Raw genomic sequence first — 14,922 nt, 5'->3', positions numbered from 1 at the left:
ACTGACAGACCTGTGAGAGGTTTGCCATTCCCAATGAAATGTGACATCACCTCTAATTAAATGGGTGTGGAACAAGGCAAGCAAGTTTATCGTAGCCTATAGGTTTATTTTATTCGATTTAATGAATTGTAATATTTATGCTTGACTATTTTATTACATTTAACTGCTTCTAATGTAGACTACCACGTAGATTGCCAACCCCTGCCTAACAAACACAAAACAATCATAGATAAAAGAAATCAAATTTGACAGAAACTTCAATATTTAATGCTACTTAATTATTTGTAGAATGTATTTAATAGATTATGCTTTCTTGAAAACATTTGCTATTGATTTGTACAAGATGTAATGATTCATCATACATGTTTGAAATTAGTTTTCGTTGCATTTACACCCTTTTGAGCAGCAGGTGCCGCTAAACTGTGGTGTTTTTAGCGCTTCGAGTGAATCGTTGGTTCAGTTGATTCAGAATATTCAAAAAGCTTTGTTTCTCCTATCACTAAAGTTTAGCACCATTAATAATAGCTTACATTTACCCTGTACGTATCACAATCAGTGCCGTTATTTCAAGTGTTTGGTAACTTTGGCCAGAGATTTGTTGTTGCTCTCTGGAACGACATTTCCGGTCTAACCCGGAAACGCTCCAAACTCCACAGAAAGCTCCAGTTAGCTTAGCCTCGTTGCTTCTTTTTTGATTATCAAATATAAGAATAACATATTGCGTAATATTTACATTTATATAATATTATATTATTCAGAGTCAGTGCGCAGCGATACTCATTCTAAAGGTAAAACATACATCGCCCGAATTCTCGAGTTTTAATGTCTAAATGTCTTGTTTTGGTGTCATGGTTGATACAACAATTGTCGCTGTTGGAGCTTACAAAGCAATTCAATTATATAATACACATCTAACATATAATTAAGCGATTTATTATAGTGTCTTTCTAACGATGCACTTGTATTAATAGTGTTTGTTGTTGTGTAGGCCGGTGTTCATACTCTTCTCTGTCTGTTTTCAGTATTCATGATTCTTTAGGTTCCTGAGTGTTAATCAGCTGATCATGGAGAAAGGTAAGACAACATGAACATGACATTAACAGAAGAATAACATTAATATGTTATAAGACTAATCTTTTATTACGTTTGCTGGATCAATAATAGATACAGTTGGGCAGATAACGCTACTGATTACTATAGTACAGTAATTCTGCTGTGGTACAGGACACCTTTTTGTTAACAAAAATTTCATAATCAGATATTTTCAGGGGTTTCGTGGAGTGAAAGAAGGTCTGTGGAAAAGTCTAGAAAAACAATGTAAATTGGGTTCTTAAAAATATGTGGGGGGGTCAGTGGCATCTACAATATTGAAAAGCTGACTGGATGTGTAGAATAATTACTATAATCACTCTGTATTCTCGCTCCCAGCGTGTTTACGCGTTCTGTTTGATAATGTGATGTGTTGTAGACGTGAAGGCGGGCATCCCGTCTGCCGTGGCTGCAGGAGGGTCAGTCGGGCCGATGGTTTCACAGAGCAGGTCTGAGGACGAGGAGGCCAGCGGTGTGAAGAGAACCGCCGCCCAGGCCTTCAGTGGACCGGGAATGATTCCCAAACGCAGGAGCTCCTCCAGGTCAAGAGAGCTTCTTGAGAGCTGCTTCACTACTGCTACTCCACATATCATTGTAAATCACAGGTGTCTTGTCATTATATTGTAGATCAATAAAGAGAAAGAAGTTTGATGATGAACTGGTTGAGAGTAGCCTCGCGAAATCTACCAGTCGGGTCAAAGGTCAGCCAGTCATTGAGCCAATCAGATGCCCTGGGAGTGACCTCGCATCCAGTGACAAGAAGAAGGTAATGAAGATTACTGTATGTCATTATACAACTCTGCGGAATATTTGATTGTGGTTAATCGTGTCATTTTCTGGTCAAGCATCACTAAACTGATGCTGTTCAGCATCATTGCTCCACTCTTCAGTGTCACATGACCCTACAGAAATTATTCTAATATTATGATTGTCTGCTCAACAAACATGTCTGATTGTTATGTTTGTTGAAAACAGTTGTCCCGTTCCTTAATTTTGTCGAAACCATTTAAAAGTTTGGGGTAAGATGTAAAAAAATATGATTCTGCAAGGATGCATTAAAATGTTCATAAGTGATAGAGACATTTATAATGTCAAAATGTCAATCGATTTGAAATAAATGCTGTTCTTTCTATCCATTAAATAATCCTGGAAAAACAAAGTATCATAATTTCCACAAAAATATTAAGCAGCAAAAACTATTCAGCATTGACAATAATAAGAATCATTATTAATACCGTAACTAAGAAACAATAAATTATAAGAATTGAGCATCAAATCAGCATATTATAAAACAGGTCCTTTAAATTGCATTAATATTTCTCAATATTACTGTTAATACAGTATGTCTGATTAAATAAACATAGCCTTGATGAGCATAAGACACTTCTTTTTAAAAACATTAAAAATGTTCTTATTCCAAACTTCTGAGCCGTAGTGGAAGTGTGTGAGAGAGTAAATGTGAATATCCAAGGCATGTTTGTGTGTGTTTGTGTGCGCATATGATAATTCCATGTGAATGTGAGAAATTTTTATGTATATGTAAATGGTAAAATTTCAATTACAGCCTAAACTGCTCCTGATAATAATTGTCCCAGGCAACAAATATCCTACATGGCTGCTGTAGCATGTCTTGTGTTACTTTTCTATTTTATATAATTGAATCATTTATATTATGTTATATGTCATTCTGTTTACTGTTTACTATATACTGTTCTCTTTATTTATTTTGAAAGTAGGTGCAATATATACAGTCAATACAGGTTTATATTCAGTGACTGTGTTTTTCTCAATTCTTACGGAATTGTTTAGTGTCTGTGATGATAAACTCATTTTCATTGAATGTGCTTTGATTTGTTGTTGTTCTCTCTGAACCGTAGGGTTTAAAGTCCGGTAGCTCCCTGACGCCTCCTCTCACCATGGTGATCACTCCTTCATCAATGTCCAAACGAATGAAGAAAAACAAGCAGCCGTTACAGATAACCAAAGACCTGGGCCGCTGGAAACCCACGGATGACCTGCTGCTCATCAATGCTGTCCTACAGGTCAGCTGTCAGATTTGAGTGCGTTTAGAAGCTGACTAGTTCAGAGATGAACTGAAGTGCATTTACTTTATGTTCAGACTACAGATCTCACGTCAGTTCATCTGGGGGTGAAATTCAGCTGTCGCTTCACACTGCGGGAGATCCAGGAGCGCTGGTACGCTCTGCTGTATGACCCGGTCATATCAAAGTGAGTTTTTGACCGAAGCATCATCCTTATATAGCTAAAGACACTGTTTTAAACATTAAAGGAAGAGTTCATAAAAATAAAAAAATTGTTATAAACTAGGGCTGTCAGTTAACGCGTTATTAACGGCATTAACGCAAACCCATTTTAACGGCGTCAATTTTTTTTATCGCGAGATTAACGCCTAGCAAACTTTGTAGTTTTTTTCACATGCTTTTGCAACAACTAGTAACGTTATTAAAACTACAACACCACAGCGGATCTAGCTAGACCAGAAACAAAACAACAGGCGCGCCGCACACACTTGTTTGGGCTTGCGATGCGAACCGGCCAAAGAGTGGACGAGAAGAGAATGGCGCAGAGCCGCGTCTAGTACAACTCGTATCGCACATCGGACACACGCTTTCTCAGTTTATGGCCATCAATAAAAACGCAGAATGGTGCCGCCGGTGTGTGTACACTCATAGAGAATAATGTGTTCGAATCTTAAATATGAGGCGCTGCGCTTCTCGTCCGGTGTGCGACCCCCTTTAACGTTAAGTTTTGAGTGAATGAATGATGAGCGCGAGACGACGAAATGGATGCCAATAAGATTCTGAATGTAAAGTTTACTTTAAAAAAGTTGCCAAATGGTTCTATTGACAAGACCAAAGTGATCTGTGTGTTGTGTCGTTGTGAACTGAGCTATCATCGTGGCACATCCAGTCTGAAAAACCACTCGATGGTCAAGCACACACACAGCTGATGCGTTTCTACGCCCACTCGTCAACATCAGTAACGTTACCTCGTCAGTATTTCTTTCACCCTTTTATTGATGGACAGTTACATTGTGTGAGAGATTATTTGCTCCAAGTGAGAATGTTACTGTGAAATTGAACACAGTAGCCTATGTTGTTTTCAATTAAAAACATTTGCACAATGCAAGCCGATCCACTTTTCCATGTTGATAAGAGCATTAAAATGAGAAAAAATAATGGAACAAAAAGAAATCAAGAGACATTTAGAATAGATAAAAATGTGCGATTTACCGCGAGTTAACTATGACATTAATGCGATTAATCACGATTAAATATTTTAATCGTTTGACAGCCCTATTATAAAGATTGTTATTTTGAAACCCTAATGGCTTCCACAAAACGACATAATTTCAAGAATGTTTTCCACATGAATTTAGAAAAGTGCTTACAAATTTAATGTATTATTATTATTATTATTGTATAACTATTGTCCTATAGCTCTTTGAAGCTATCCAATGTCCGATTTGTTTTCAAATATAGCTAACTTAATTTGTTTCCACAATTTAAGTTAGAAATAACTATATTTCTGTTTATATTTTTGACATAAATTTTAATGGGACTATTAAGCAGAGCCACTAATGAAGTCTTATTAAGCTTCCTTAATTGCTAACCATTCTGGCTTGTCACCTAAAGCGTCTTTCAGACAATACGCGGAATGCGCTGCGCTGCGCTGCGCTGCGCTGGGTTCAGCGTTGCCCTTCAGATTAGGGCTGGCCGATATATCGCATGACATTGTTAGGCGCATCTCGTCAGTAAAGCCGGTTCCTTGATTAGTAGTAAATCGGACGTATCGCCTGCGATAATTAATGCGATATGGCTCAGCTTGTCAGTTAACTCCGGCTCTGTGTAGTTAATGCCGCTACATCTGAAAGCAGGTGATGGCGATTTACTACTAATCAAGGAACCGGCTTTACTGACGAGATGCGCCTAACAATGTCATGCGATATATCGCCCAGCCCTACTTCAGATACAACACGATTTGCGCTGCGCTACGCCAGAGCAAAGTAGGCGGAGTTTTCAAAACTTTTAGCGGGGTTCTATATGCTAGTTTGGATGCCCCGTTTCTATTAGCCGCACTGTTAATCATCACAGAGCGCAGTGGCAAAAGTTGAACTATTTAGAACTTTGACCTCTGAGTCTGCGTGCGCGCAAGCATGCCAGTGGTACACACACACACACACACACACACACACACACACACACACACACACACACACACACACACACACACACACACACACAGACACAGACACTGACACAGAGGTTGCTATTAAGAATCATTAGATCCTACACAGATGAACTTTCCCTCCAGTGAGTCTTTACCGCTTTGGATGTAAAACAGTCTTCAGGTTTTGTTTGTGTCTGGAAGGGGTTGGAATGATATGTTTTTGTTTTTGTTTTTATTTAGTTATTTACTCGTTACTTTATCTTAGAATCTGAATGTCCATTTTGTAAGGGTTTTGTCTGTTCCTCAGGTTGGCGTGGCAGGCCATGAGACAGCTTCACCCAGAGGCCATCGCTGCTATCCAGAGTAAAGCTCTCTTCAGCCAGACAGAGGAAGCCCTGCTCGCCAAGATCATCTCTGTGAGCAAATCACAGAAAACATTTTAATTTTATCAATTTTTATCATTGTTTTAAATGTATCTCTTCTGTTCTGTTTACTTCAAATGTAATTGACCCTTGCCTCATGTTTGTGAGTAGAGCAGTCAGCCTAAGCTGGAGGTGTTTCAGGATTTGCTGAACAAGCACCCAAATGTGTTTTACCCATCACGCACTGCTAAGAATCTGCTGGTGCACTGGCAGCTGCTGAAGCAGTATTATTTACTGGAGGATCAGAGCGGTGAGATGCTGTTAAATGTCACTCGGTCTGATGATCCTGCTTGTGCTGATCGCTGTCATTTAATTTTGTCTGATTTGTTTCTAGTTCAACCTCTGCCTAAAGGAGAGCAAGTGCTGAACTTCTCTGATGCAGAGCAGGTGGTTGATGACGCCAAACTCAAGTAAGGGAACCATTTTATCATCTCACCTGACAATACACCATCATGTGTTTTGAGTTTACTGACAAATAATACTTCACAGTAACACTTATTCCTCCAGTTTGCAAATTAAAGCCAGCAGAAAGCTGTTACACAAAGTATACTTCCTTTTTCACATGCATGCTAGCACACATGCACAGTTGTACGCATAGCCTTTCTAAGTATTCTCCATTAGATGTGCACACAGCCGTTTGCACTCTGTCTACACAATGGTCGAATTATAACCCGTATCATGAATTATAACCCATATGCACAGCTTTATAATCTTTTAGGCTAGAGTTGTACAAATACGGCTACTTTCTATTAGGGCTGCACGATATATCGAATCAATATCGTTATCGCGATATCACGTTGCCCGATATTATCTCGAAAGTCTTTGCGATAATTTTGCGATATTTTGTTTATTATGCGTCCGACATGCACCTCTCGAAAAATACACGTCACTTGGTAGCTTTGCATCCCCCCCCCCCGACTCATTTCCCGGTTCTCCTTCTCCATAAACAACATGCAATCAAGGAGAGGGTTAACTTTTCATGCTACAGATTTCCCACAGTGGTCAGAAAGAAGACACTTTGTTTCTCTCAATATGACTCTAGTTCGCTACTCGCTCCAAAGCTAATCGCTGTCACTCTCTCACTTCTCCCTCGCTCTACCACACAGTCCCCACACACACACACTTGCCGGCTCGACGCACACACCAGCGCACAAGTATAAACATCAGGCCAGCTGGCCGCTTAATGTGTTTTCTCAGATCGGATAGCTCTCTGATTTATCAAAACGATTCCATTTACCAGGGGGGAAATGCAACGCTACCAAGTGACGTGTGTTTTTCGAGAGGTGCATGTCGGACTCATAATAAACAAAATATCGCACAATTATCGCAAAGACTTTCGATATAATATCGGGCAACGTGATATCGCGATAACGATATTGATTCGATATATCGTGCACCCCTAATAGAAAGTAGCCGAATTTGTACAACTCTCAAACCTCCAGAAGTGGTTTGAGCGATCAGAATTGAAATATCGAAATGAATATCGATATCGCAATATCACATTTTGTCAATATCGTGCACCCCTACTTTCTAACCTCTTTGCACAATCTCTCATTCATGTTTACGGTATGTGCGTACTGTACTGATGACGAGATTTTTGCGTAATGCACATTTAGACCCTAGCAGGTGCCTAAAAAGAGAAGTGTACTTTGGGTTTTAGCATATTCCGCTTTGCACATTTAAGTATTTTACACCTTGTGCTTTTCAAAAGTAAACATAACATTAGTTCCTAATATAGCGCTGCAGTGATGATGTATTTTTGTAGGCCAACCCATAAGTTTGCATCGCCCTGGTTTATCTCGACAAAAACCGATAGGATTTTTCCTATTAGCTTTTGGATTATTGCAGGAATAAGCTCTGTGACTAACGAAAGTTTATGATTCTTACACATTTTGCTCATGATGATAATCTTCTTCTCAAATGAACACAATTTTAATTTGGAAACCTAAACAGAAGTAAAAAGCCGAATGTAGGCTATAAACGAACTACAATATGGTCGCTTGACTTCAACGACAAGCTTTTGACAACTGTTTATTTAAAAAAGTTTTTCCCTGAAAGTTTGAGTTATAATGGTTGGTAAGAGTGCGATTATAAACACACCGAGGATGTAAAAGTGGACTAGTGTGTATGATGAGTTTATCTGTTTGGTTTGTTGATGTGAAAGCTTTAAAAACAAATCACAAAGAGGGTATTAGAATACAATTTGAAATGATCTTGAGCTTGTGTTCACCTCAGACCTTTTTTCAGGCATTTAACCAAAAACCCATTGACTTCAGAACGCTGGAGCTGGAAGTGCTAAAATGCAAGGTTTTGGCCTGCAGACTGGTTCATAATGTGTTGCTTCATTGACTAGCTTGCAGCCTTTTGTGATAATCATGTGTGACTCTGGTTCTGATCATTTCTCATGTTCATCAGGGACAGCAGAGATGAAGTCCTGGAGCATGGTGAGTTATTCATACAGCCTCTTGTTGTTTTTAATGTGTGTCAGTGTAGTTGTTTGAATGCTCTCTCCTGTGGCTGTCTATGATATGTTATGTTGCATGTCTTATAGAGCTCATGATTGCAGACAGACATCAGAAGCGTGAGATCAGACAACTGGAGCAGGAACTTCCTCGCTGGCAGGTGTTAGTGGACAGCATCACAGGTCAGAATGAAAAAAATACTTGACAAATGCATTCACAACCTTACAACTATGTTATTGTGCTTTAGTACATAAAGTAATACATCCTTTCCATTCAATGTTTGGCCCGTAACAATAGAATAATATATATATTTTAAATAGTTTAGCTTTTAACACCTTTTACATGACACTGTTTATTTTCATGGCCATAGGTTAAAATAAAATAAAAATCTACTACACTATTTAAGTAAAAAAAAAATCAATCCTCCTGATGTTCTCTGCCTATACTTTCCTTATGTGGGCTTCTGGGTCGCTAGCACCTTTATTTGACACTGTCGTATGTGCCAGCTTTGCAGGTCATGCATTCTGCTTTACACAGGAATTTTCTCTGTAAATCATCTGTGAATTTACATTTGGGCTTTTTTTTAACGCTGTTAGCTACTTACATCTTATCTCACAGTTGACCGTAAACTGAAGCATCTAGCATTTAGCGCTGCTAAAACTCTGTGAACATAAAGTCCGCCTACTTTGACATTGACGAGCAGTGACAGACCAATGAGGCTGAGATGAACACCCACACACACACAGGCCTCAGTTTTCTGACGTGCTCTCTGCTTGGAGCCGCTGCGGATTGAGGAACACGCTGATTATAACAAGACAGGGCGAAGCCGAAGCCAGTTTCATATATTTTGTGTGCAAAGGCAAACGCCAGTCAATTTAAAGTACACGCTTAATGGTCCCATGAAAAACAGTGAAAACCGGACATTTTCATGAATTTATAAACACGCCCCCGGACAGTACGTAAAAAGTGGACGTTTGGTCACCCCAGGTTATGAGATGAATGTTGATCACTTAAAGGATAATTCCGGTATTTAACACCTTGAGTCTATATTGTAGTTTGTTTTGGATGAACAAGAGTGGTGGACAACATTTTTTTGACAATGGTTCCTCTCTCGAGTTTTTGACTATAAAAGAATTGGCCATGGACCCATTTAACATTGGAGTCAATGTGCATGTCCGAAAATGTCATTAAAACAGCCAATAATGTTCGTTTACAAAACTGTTAAACTCACCGAGTGATTAGTGATGTTAGTTGATGTTCCAGAAACAAAAAGTGTTGCGAAATACAGTTTCTGTCGTGTTTTATTCGTCATTTTCGAGCACTCAGTCCTTCAACAGAATTCAATGGGATTTTACAAAATGACGAATATTTTCGGACATGCACATTGACTCCAATGTTAAATGGGTCCATGGCCAATTCTTTTATAGTCAAAAACTCGAGAGAGGAACCATTGTCAAAAAAATGTTGTCCACCACTCTTGTTCATCCAAAACAAACTACAATATAGACTCAAGGTGTTAAATACCGGAATTATCCTTTAAGTGATTGTGTGATGTCATTATTTCAGGCATGAATTCACCAGACTTTGATAACCAGACGCTGGCAGCTTTACGTGGACGAATGGTCAGATATCTGATGAGATCTAGAGAGGTCAGTGAACATTTGCTAAACACAAGAATACTGTGCCTTGACATTTGACAAGTGTGTATGAATGGTAAACATGTATTTTCCTTCTGTGATCCCTTCGGTATATGTCAAATCAGTGCATTGACTTGTACCTGGACTTTAAAGGAGACTCAAACCTCTTTTTAGTTGGGATAGTTCACGGTTCACGTGGCTATGCGGAAGCGATAAAAAAAAAAAAATCTGTATTATACATTTTGTATCTGTATTATACAAGGCTTGTACCTTGGAGCTTATTTCACGGTTTGCGTTCTCAAGACATCAGGCACTGTTTTATGCAAATGAGCGGCCGGATCGAAAACAATAGCTGTTATTTTAATTTCCTATTATCACTGTAAAGCTGCTTTGATACAATCTATATTGTTAAAAGCGCTATATAAATGAAGGTGACTTGACTTGATAGTGTCTCAGTCTACACGACTACATAATAATAATTGCGCAAGAAAGTTCTGAGTAATGTAAAGTAACTGCATAAGTTTAGGGTTCTGGTTTAATATGTAGTGTTTGCACTGGTATTGTGATTAATTACTATAGTAAAGTACATTGTATGTAAATGGAGAACGGGACTGTAAAATAAAGTGCTACCAAAATATCCTCTATTCTATCTATTGCTGTACAAGCTTTTCTCAGAACTAACTTGTGCTATATCTATTGTTTTAAAAACCATCAAACTTCTTTTTGTCAAATGCTTGACTTGAAATGTGTTTTTGTGCTATCTTTTTTAAAGTGACTTGATATTTAGTCATCTAATGCAGTGTGAGGTGTTTTTAAAGGAACAGTTCACCCACAAGCGACCAGTAACAAACTCTATTGACATGTTTCAGATCACACTGGGTCGTGCTACTAAAGACAAGCAGATAGACGTGGATCTGTCTTTGGAGGGACCTGCGTGGAAGATCTCCAGAAAACAGGGTTAGACGATTCAACATCTTTATTCATGACATTCATGATTGAACTGTATGTGTTCAGTCCTGCTCCTGGATGCTAAATATAGCTTTGCACCACTAAACTTATACAACGTATTCACTAAACTATTACAACAACACTTTTGTAACTTTTTTTTAAAAGAGAGGGAATTATGTGATTAGGTGACTTGGGGTGTATTCACACCAGGAAAGTCCGCTAGTTCACTTCCTTTGGTCCGGATCAAATACAATGTTGACTTTTTTTTGTTTGTTTTTTTTGTGTGGTTTGCTTTCACACTGCCCTTTTTTAAGTGAACTAATATTTGTAAACAAAACCACATGTGTGCAAACGTCATCCATTCATTGGACAGACATTCTTAAGCAGGAAAAAGCAGGAAATGCAAAAACAGGCAATTTATGGAATCCAATTTTTATTCTTTTACTGATTTGGTGTTATCAGCTAGTAACACAATATGAAGAAACTTATGAGCATCATATGATACAATGTGATCTATACGATGTTGTAATTAGGATTTTGCGAAGACGAAGGTTCAGCAAGACGGTTCTGGCGGAGAAAGCATGCTCTTCACTGATGAAGTTCTAACATTATTAAAAACAAGTGAACAGTCAGTAATAAAATAAGAACAAATTACAAGCATGAGATGAATACGAAATATTAAAGTTACAAAGTCTAATTCCGGTACAGAAATGAATAATTAAGCCTAAATAACACTATTTGTTCACTGTAGAAATTAAATACATAGGTTCATCTTTGTTAAATCTGTATTTTGTTGTTTTGTTAACATTATTGACACAGACAACAGTAGAAATATTGGGTTTCTGCTCGGACTGCATCTGAGGGAACATCTGGTTTCTTTTTCAACTATGACATTACAGAATACTTGCAGAGAATTTAAGACAAGTCTTAAGGAAATGCAAAAGAGGATTTCCTCTCTCCCTCTCCCTCCCTCTCTCTCTCCCTCTCCCTCTCCCTCCCTCTCCCTCCCTCTCCCTCTCCCTCTCTCTCTCCCTCTCTCTCTCTCTCTCTCTCCCCCTCTCTCTCTCTCTCTCCCTCTCTCTCCCTCTCTCTCTCTGTCTCGCTCTCTCTCTCTCTCTCTCTCCCTCTCTCTCCCTCTCTCTCCCTCTCTCTCTCTCTCTCTCTCTGCGAGGGCGCGCTTAGGGTGTGTGCGGTTGTGGTCACAGATAACGCAAGTTTTCGCCTCTTCTGCATTTAAAATAGTTTGAATGTGTAAATTGGCAAGACAAAACACGTACAAATGATAAACTTTCAGTCTGATGGTTAAATTTAGTAATTAATTTGCTAATCACATGCGTGCCGAACAGTAGGGCAGCTGGTCCGTACACGGATGACAGATCAACTGCGATCCGTTGCAACACTAATGTAGGCATTTCATCACCCCAAATTACATAGTAAAAATCTGACCCTGTCAAAAAAGACCCGCCCCCCTTAGTTACTGTCGCTATGTCCGACAAGCTACGCCGCTCTCACGTCACACCATGTTCTCACGCAGTGAAAAATACATCGCGGAGCAGAGAAGACACTGACAACACACTGATAGACAGGACAGACCAGCTTACTTTTCGGTTACTTTTGATATTTAACATATTAAACAAAGTCTCACCTTTCAAATTTGGTCATTTTTAAAAAGAAATGTAAACAATAAATACCGTTTTGTGGCTCTTTAATGTGTCTGACAGATCGCTGTAGAGCCTCAGTTAAAGCTGCTCGTGAACCGATCATCTCTTCCTTCTAGTTCATTTATAGCATCAAATAAACATGAATGAACATCAGAAGGAATGTTGTTTTAACCGTGGAAAGGCGTCAGTACACTCCGCTTCTCAAGATCAAATCCTCCCATGTTAATCTACTAACTCTCCTGACTGCTTTGACAGACAAAATGGCGTATTGGCAAGGTATGATTGGTCAGATCACCTGTCAATCAAGCTCCCTGCGAAGGGTCAATTGGGTCGGTTCATGTTCACACCATAAACGAACCGTACCAGAGTTCGTCTGGAACCGTACCGTGACCACCTCTTCAGCTGGGTCTCGGTTCAGTTGTTTGGTCCGCAACCGAGTGCGTTTGCTGTATCACACCTGCCCAAAAGATCCGCACCAAGGGGGGAAACGAACTTGAGTTTGATTCAATCGAACCAAACAAGGCAGGTGTGAATACACGCTTAATGACTACTTTTCAGCACACATTGAAGTGCACTTTCTTTAAGCTTTAAGTGTCACATGGCCACTGGCTATCCTTTACAGCATCCCGTTTAAGTTATGCCAAATGTTTCTATTCACTGTTATCCTTGTAAAACATCAGCCATGTCTGAATCAGAAATGTTTAACTTAGTCCATAGTCCATGCTTTCCATAGCTTTTTTGATGTCAGCTGTGAGTTTACATTGAAGCACGTGATCATTTCAGCCAGTGTTTAATGTCTCAGACATTTCATGTAATTTTGATGCTTTGAATTATGATCACCGGGACTTTTGTGTGGCATTGAGTTAAGTGAACACTATAATAAATGAAATAATGTTTGTTCTTTAACACCAGGGATCATTAAACTGAAAAACAATGGAGATTTCTTCATCGCTAATGAAGGGCGGAGACCCATTTACATCGATGGACGACCAGTTTTATCTGGAAACAAGTGGAAACTCAATAACAACTCTGTGATGGAGGTATGGAGGGACACACTTGCATCTGAGTCGCAAAATTACAGCTGTTAAAATGAGTGATTTACCTCATTGACACACACGGTATATAAATGACTATTGTTTCAGGTGTTTAAATAAACGGAAGTACTATTAAAAGGATTCGTAGTTTGTAAAAATACACACTTGTATCTTTAAAAGCAGCCATAATATAAAAAATATAAAAAAACTTGTTTTATTCACATCAATCACGCGTTGTGTAGGTCACTAAAGTTTACTCTATTCTTCTCCCAGTTGACCAGCCACTCACTTTCATGTCTTTGGGGTGAAGTGGACGATATTACGTGTTGAGAATCCGACCGGCTCTGACGTTGCATTTACACAAACATGGCAGCGCTCGTTATAACTTACTGGTCAACTAACATGATTATTACATTTCAAACACAAAATCCATTTACTGATGCATATTTCAAACTTTAAAAATATTCAGATTCTTAAATATGCGTCAGTAAATGTGTTCAAACACAAAATACATTTACTGATGCATATTTCAGAATCTGAATATCAGGTAACTAATCATATGTTGAATAATTAGAAAAAACTGAAATAAAAATAATTCATACAGCGCAAAGTGACAAGTTTGATGTGCTTATAAAATAATGCTTTAAAACTTTCATTAGATTAGGGATAGTTCAATTTAGATCATTATTATTTAATTTTTTGTGAGACCTTTTGATTTTTTTGAATATTATGCGATAAATTGACGAATGGGGCAGAATCAATGGGATGGGGGGGGGGGGTATATTTAGTTGATTTTGCCTTGCTTTCAGCAATTGTGAAAAACTAGAGGGATTCATATCTCTTTGTCAATAAAAACAATGTCATATAGTTTTTATAGCTGGTTAACAAGATGTGTATATTATTGAGGATCTAACTGTTGAAATGACATTAATGAATAAATATGATTGACTCTAAAAATGTTGCCATTTAAAAAAAAAAGTGTTATCATCTTATGTGATACTGTTATTGCATAAGAAACATGCTCAATAAAGCACATCTGTGTGTGTTTTTGTCCAGATTGCAGGTCTTCGCTTTGTGTTCCTGATCAATCAGGAGTTGATCTCTCTCATTAAAGCTGAAGCTGCCAAGATGAACCAGCCGTGATGCTGAAGTCCGCTGTCAAACGCCATTCAGTCCTATCATTATCTCTGCGTAGAGTCCTAACTGAAGACCTCCAGCACACGATTATACGGCTCTCGGAGCCGGGACCTGGAGTTCACATCGGAGGATCATTTGGAGATTTTATATGCCTATTATTCAAGGCACATTTGAACTGAAAGAACTGAGTGTGTGTGTGTGTGTGTGTGTGAGAGAGATAGAATTGCTGTTATTTGTATAAGTGATCCTTTTTCAATTCAGTGTTTTGACCTGTACATTTTTGTTTGTTTGTTTATAATTAAAAACTCAGTAGCCTTGTATTGTCTAATCAAAGACGGTAT

General features: G+C 38.6%; 1 protein-coding gene across 1 annotated transcript; it reads left to right on the top strand.

Annotated features, from left to right (window-relative positions):
• The first annotated feature begins 457 nt into the window (after positions 1–457).
• On the top strand, positions 458–14,899 carry mcrs1 (microspherule protein 1). The gene is made up of 15 exons (XM_079597511.1): positions 458–788; positions 1,023–1,074; positions 1,469–1,631; positions 1,717–1,855; positions 2,967–3,131; positions 3,209–3,318; positions 5,588–5,696; positions 5,814–5,952; positions 6,037–6,112; positions 8,118–8,146; positions 8,254–8,346; positions 9,731–9,813; positions 10,671–10,758; positions 13,323–13,450; positions 14,501–14,899. Exons 2-15 carry the CDS (start codon positions 1,065–1,067, stop codon positions 14,585–14,587), a joined length of 1,419 nt encoding a protein of 472 aa, XP_079453637.1. The 5' UTR covers positions 458–788; positions 1,023–1,064; the 3' UTR covers positions 14,588–14,899.
• Positions 14,900–14,922: the final 23 nt, after the last annotated feature.

The sequence above is a fragment of the Phoxinus phoxinus genome, assembly GCF_949152265.1.
Source record: "Phoxinus phoxinus genome assembly, chromosome: 22".
Taxonomy (NCBI): Eukaryota; Metazoa; Chordata; class Actinopteri; order Cypriniformes; family Leuciscidae; genus Phoxinus; species Phoxinus phoxinus.
Note: the sequence above shows the minus strand (reverse complement) of the source record. Positions and strands in the feature narration are given on the sequence as shown.

What these genes read in the sequence shown, in the direction of transcription:
- mcrs1 (XM_079597511.1), top strand. An exon ending in AAACGCAGGAGCTCCTCCAG is followed by an intron (nt 1,632 to 1,716) that starts GTCAAGAGAGCT and finishes ATTATATTGTAG; the next exon opens with ATCAATAAAGAGAAAGAAGT. An exon ending in TATGACCCGGTCATATCAAA is followed by an intron (nt 3,319 to 5,587) that starts GTGAGTTTTTGA and finishes TCTGTTCCTCAG; the next exon opens with GTTGGCGTGGCAGGCCATGA.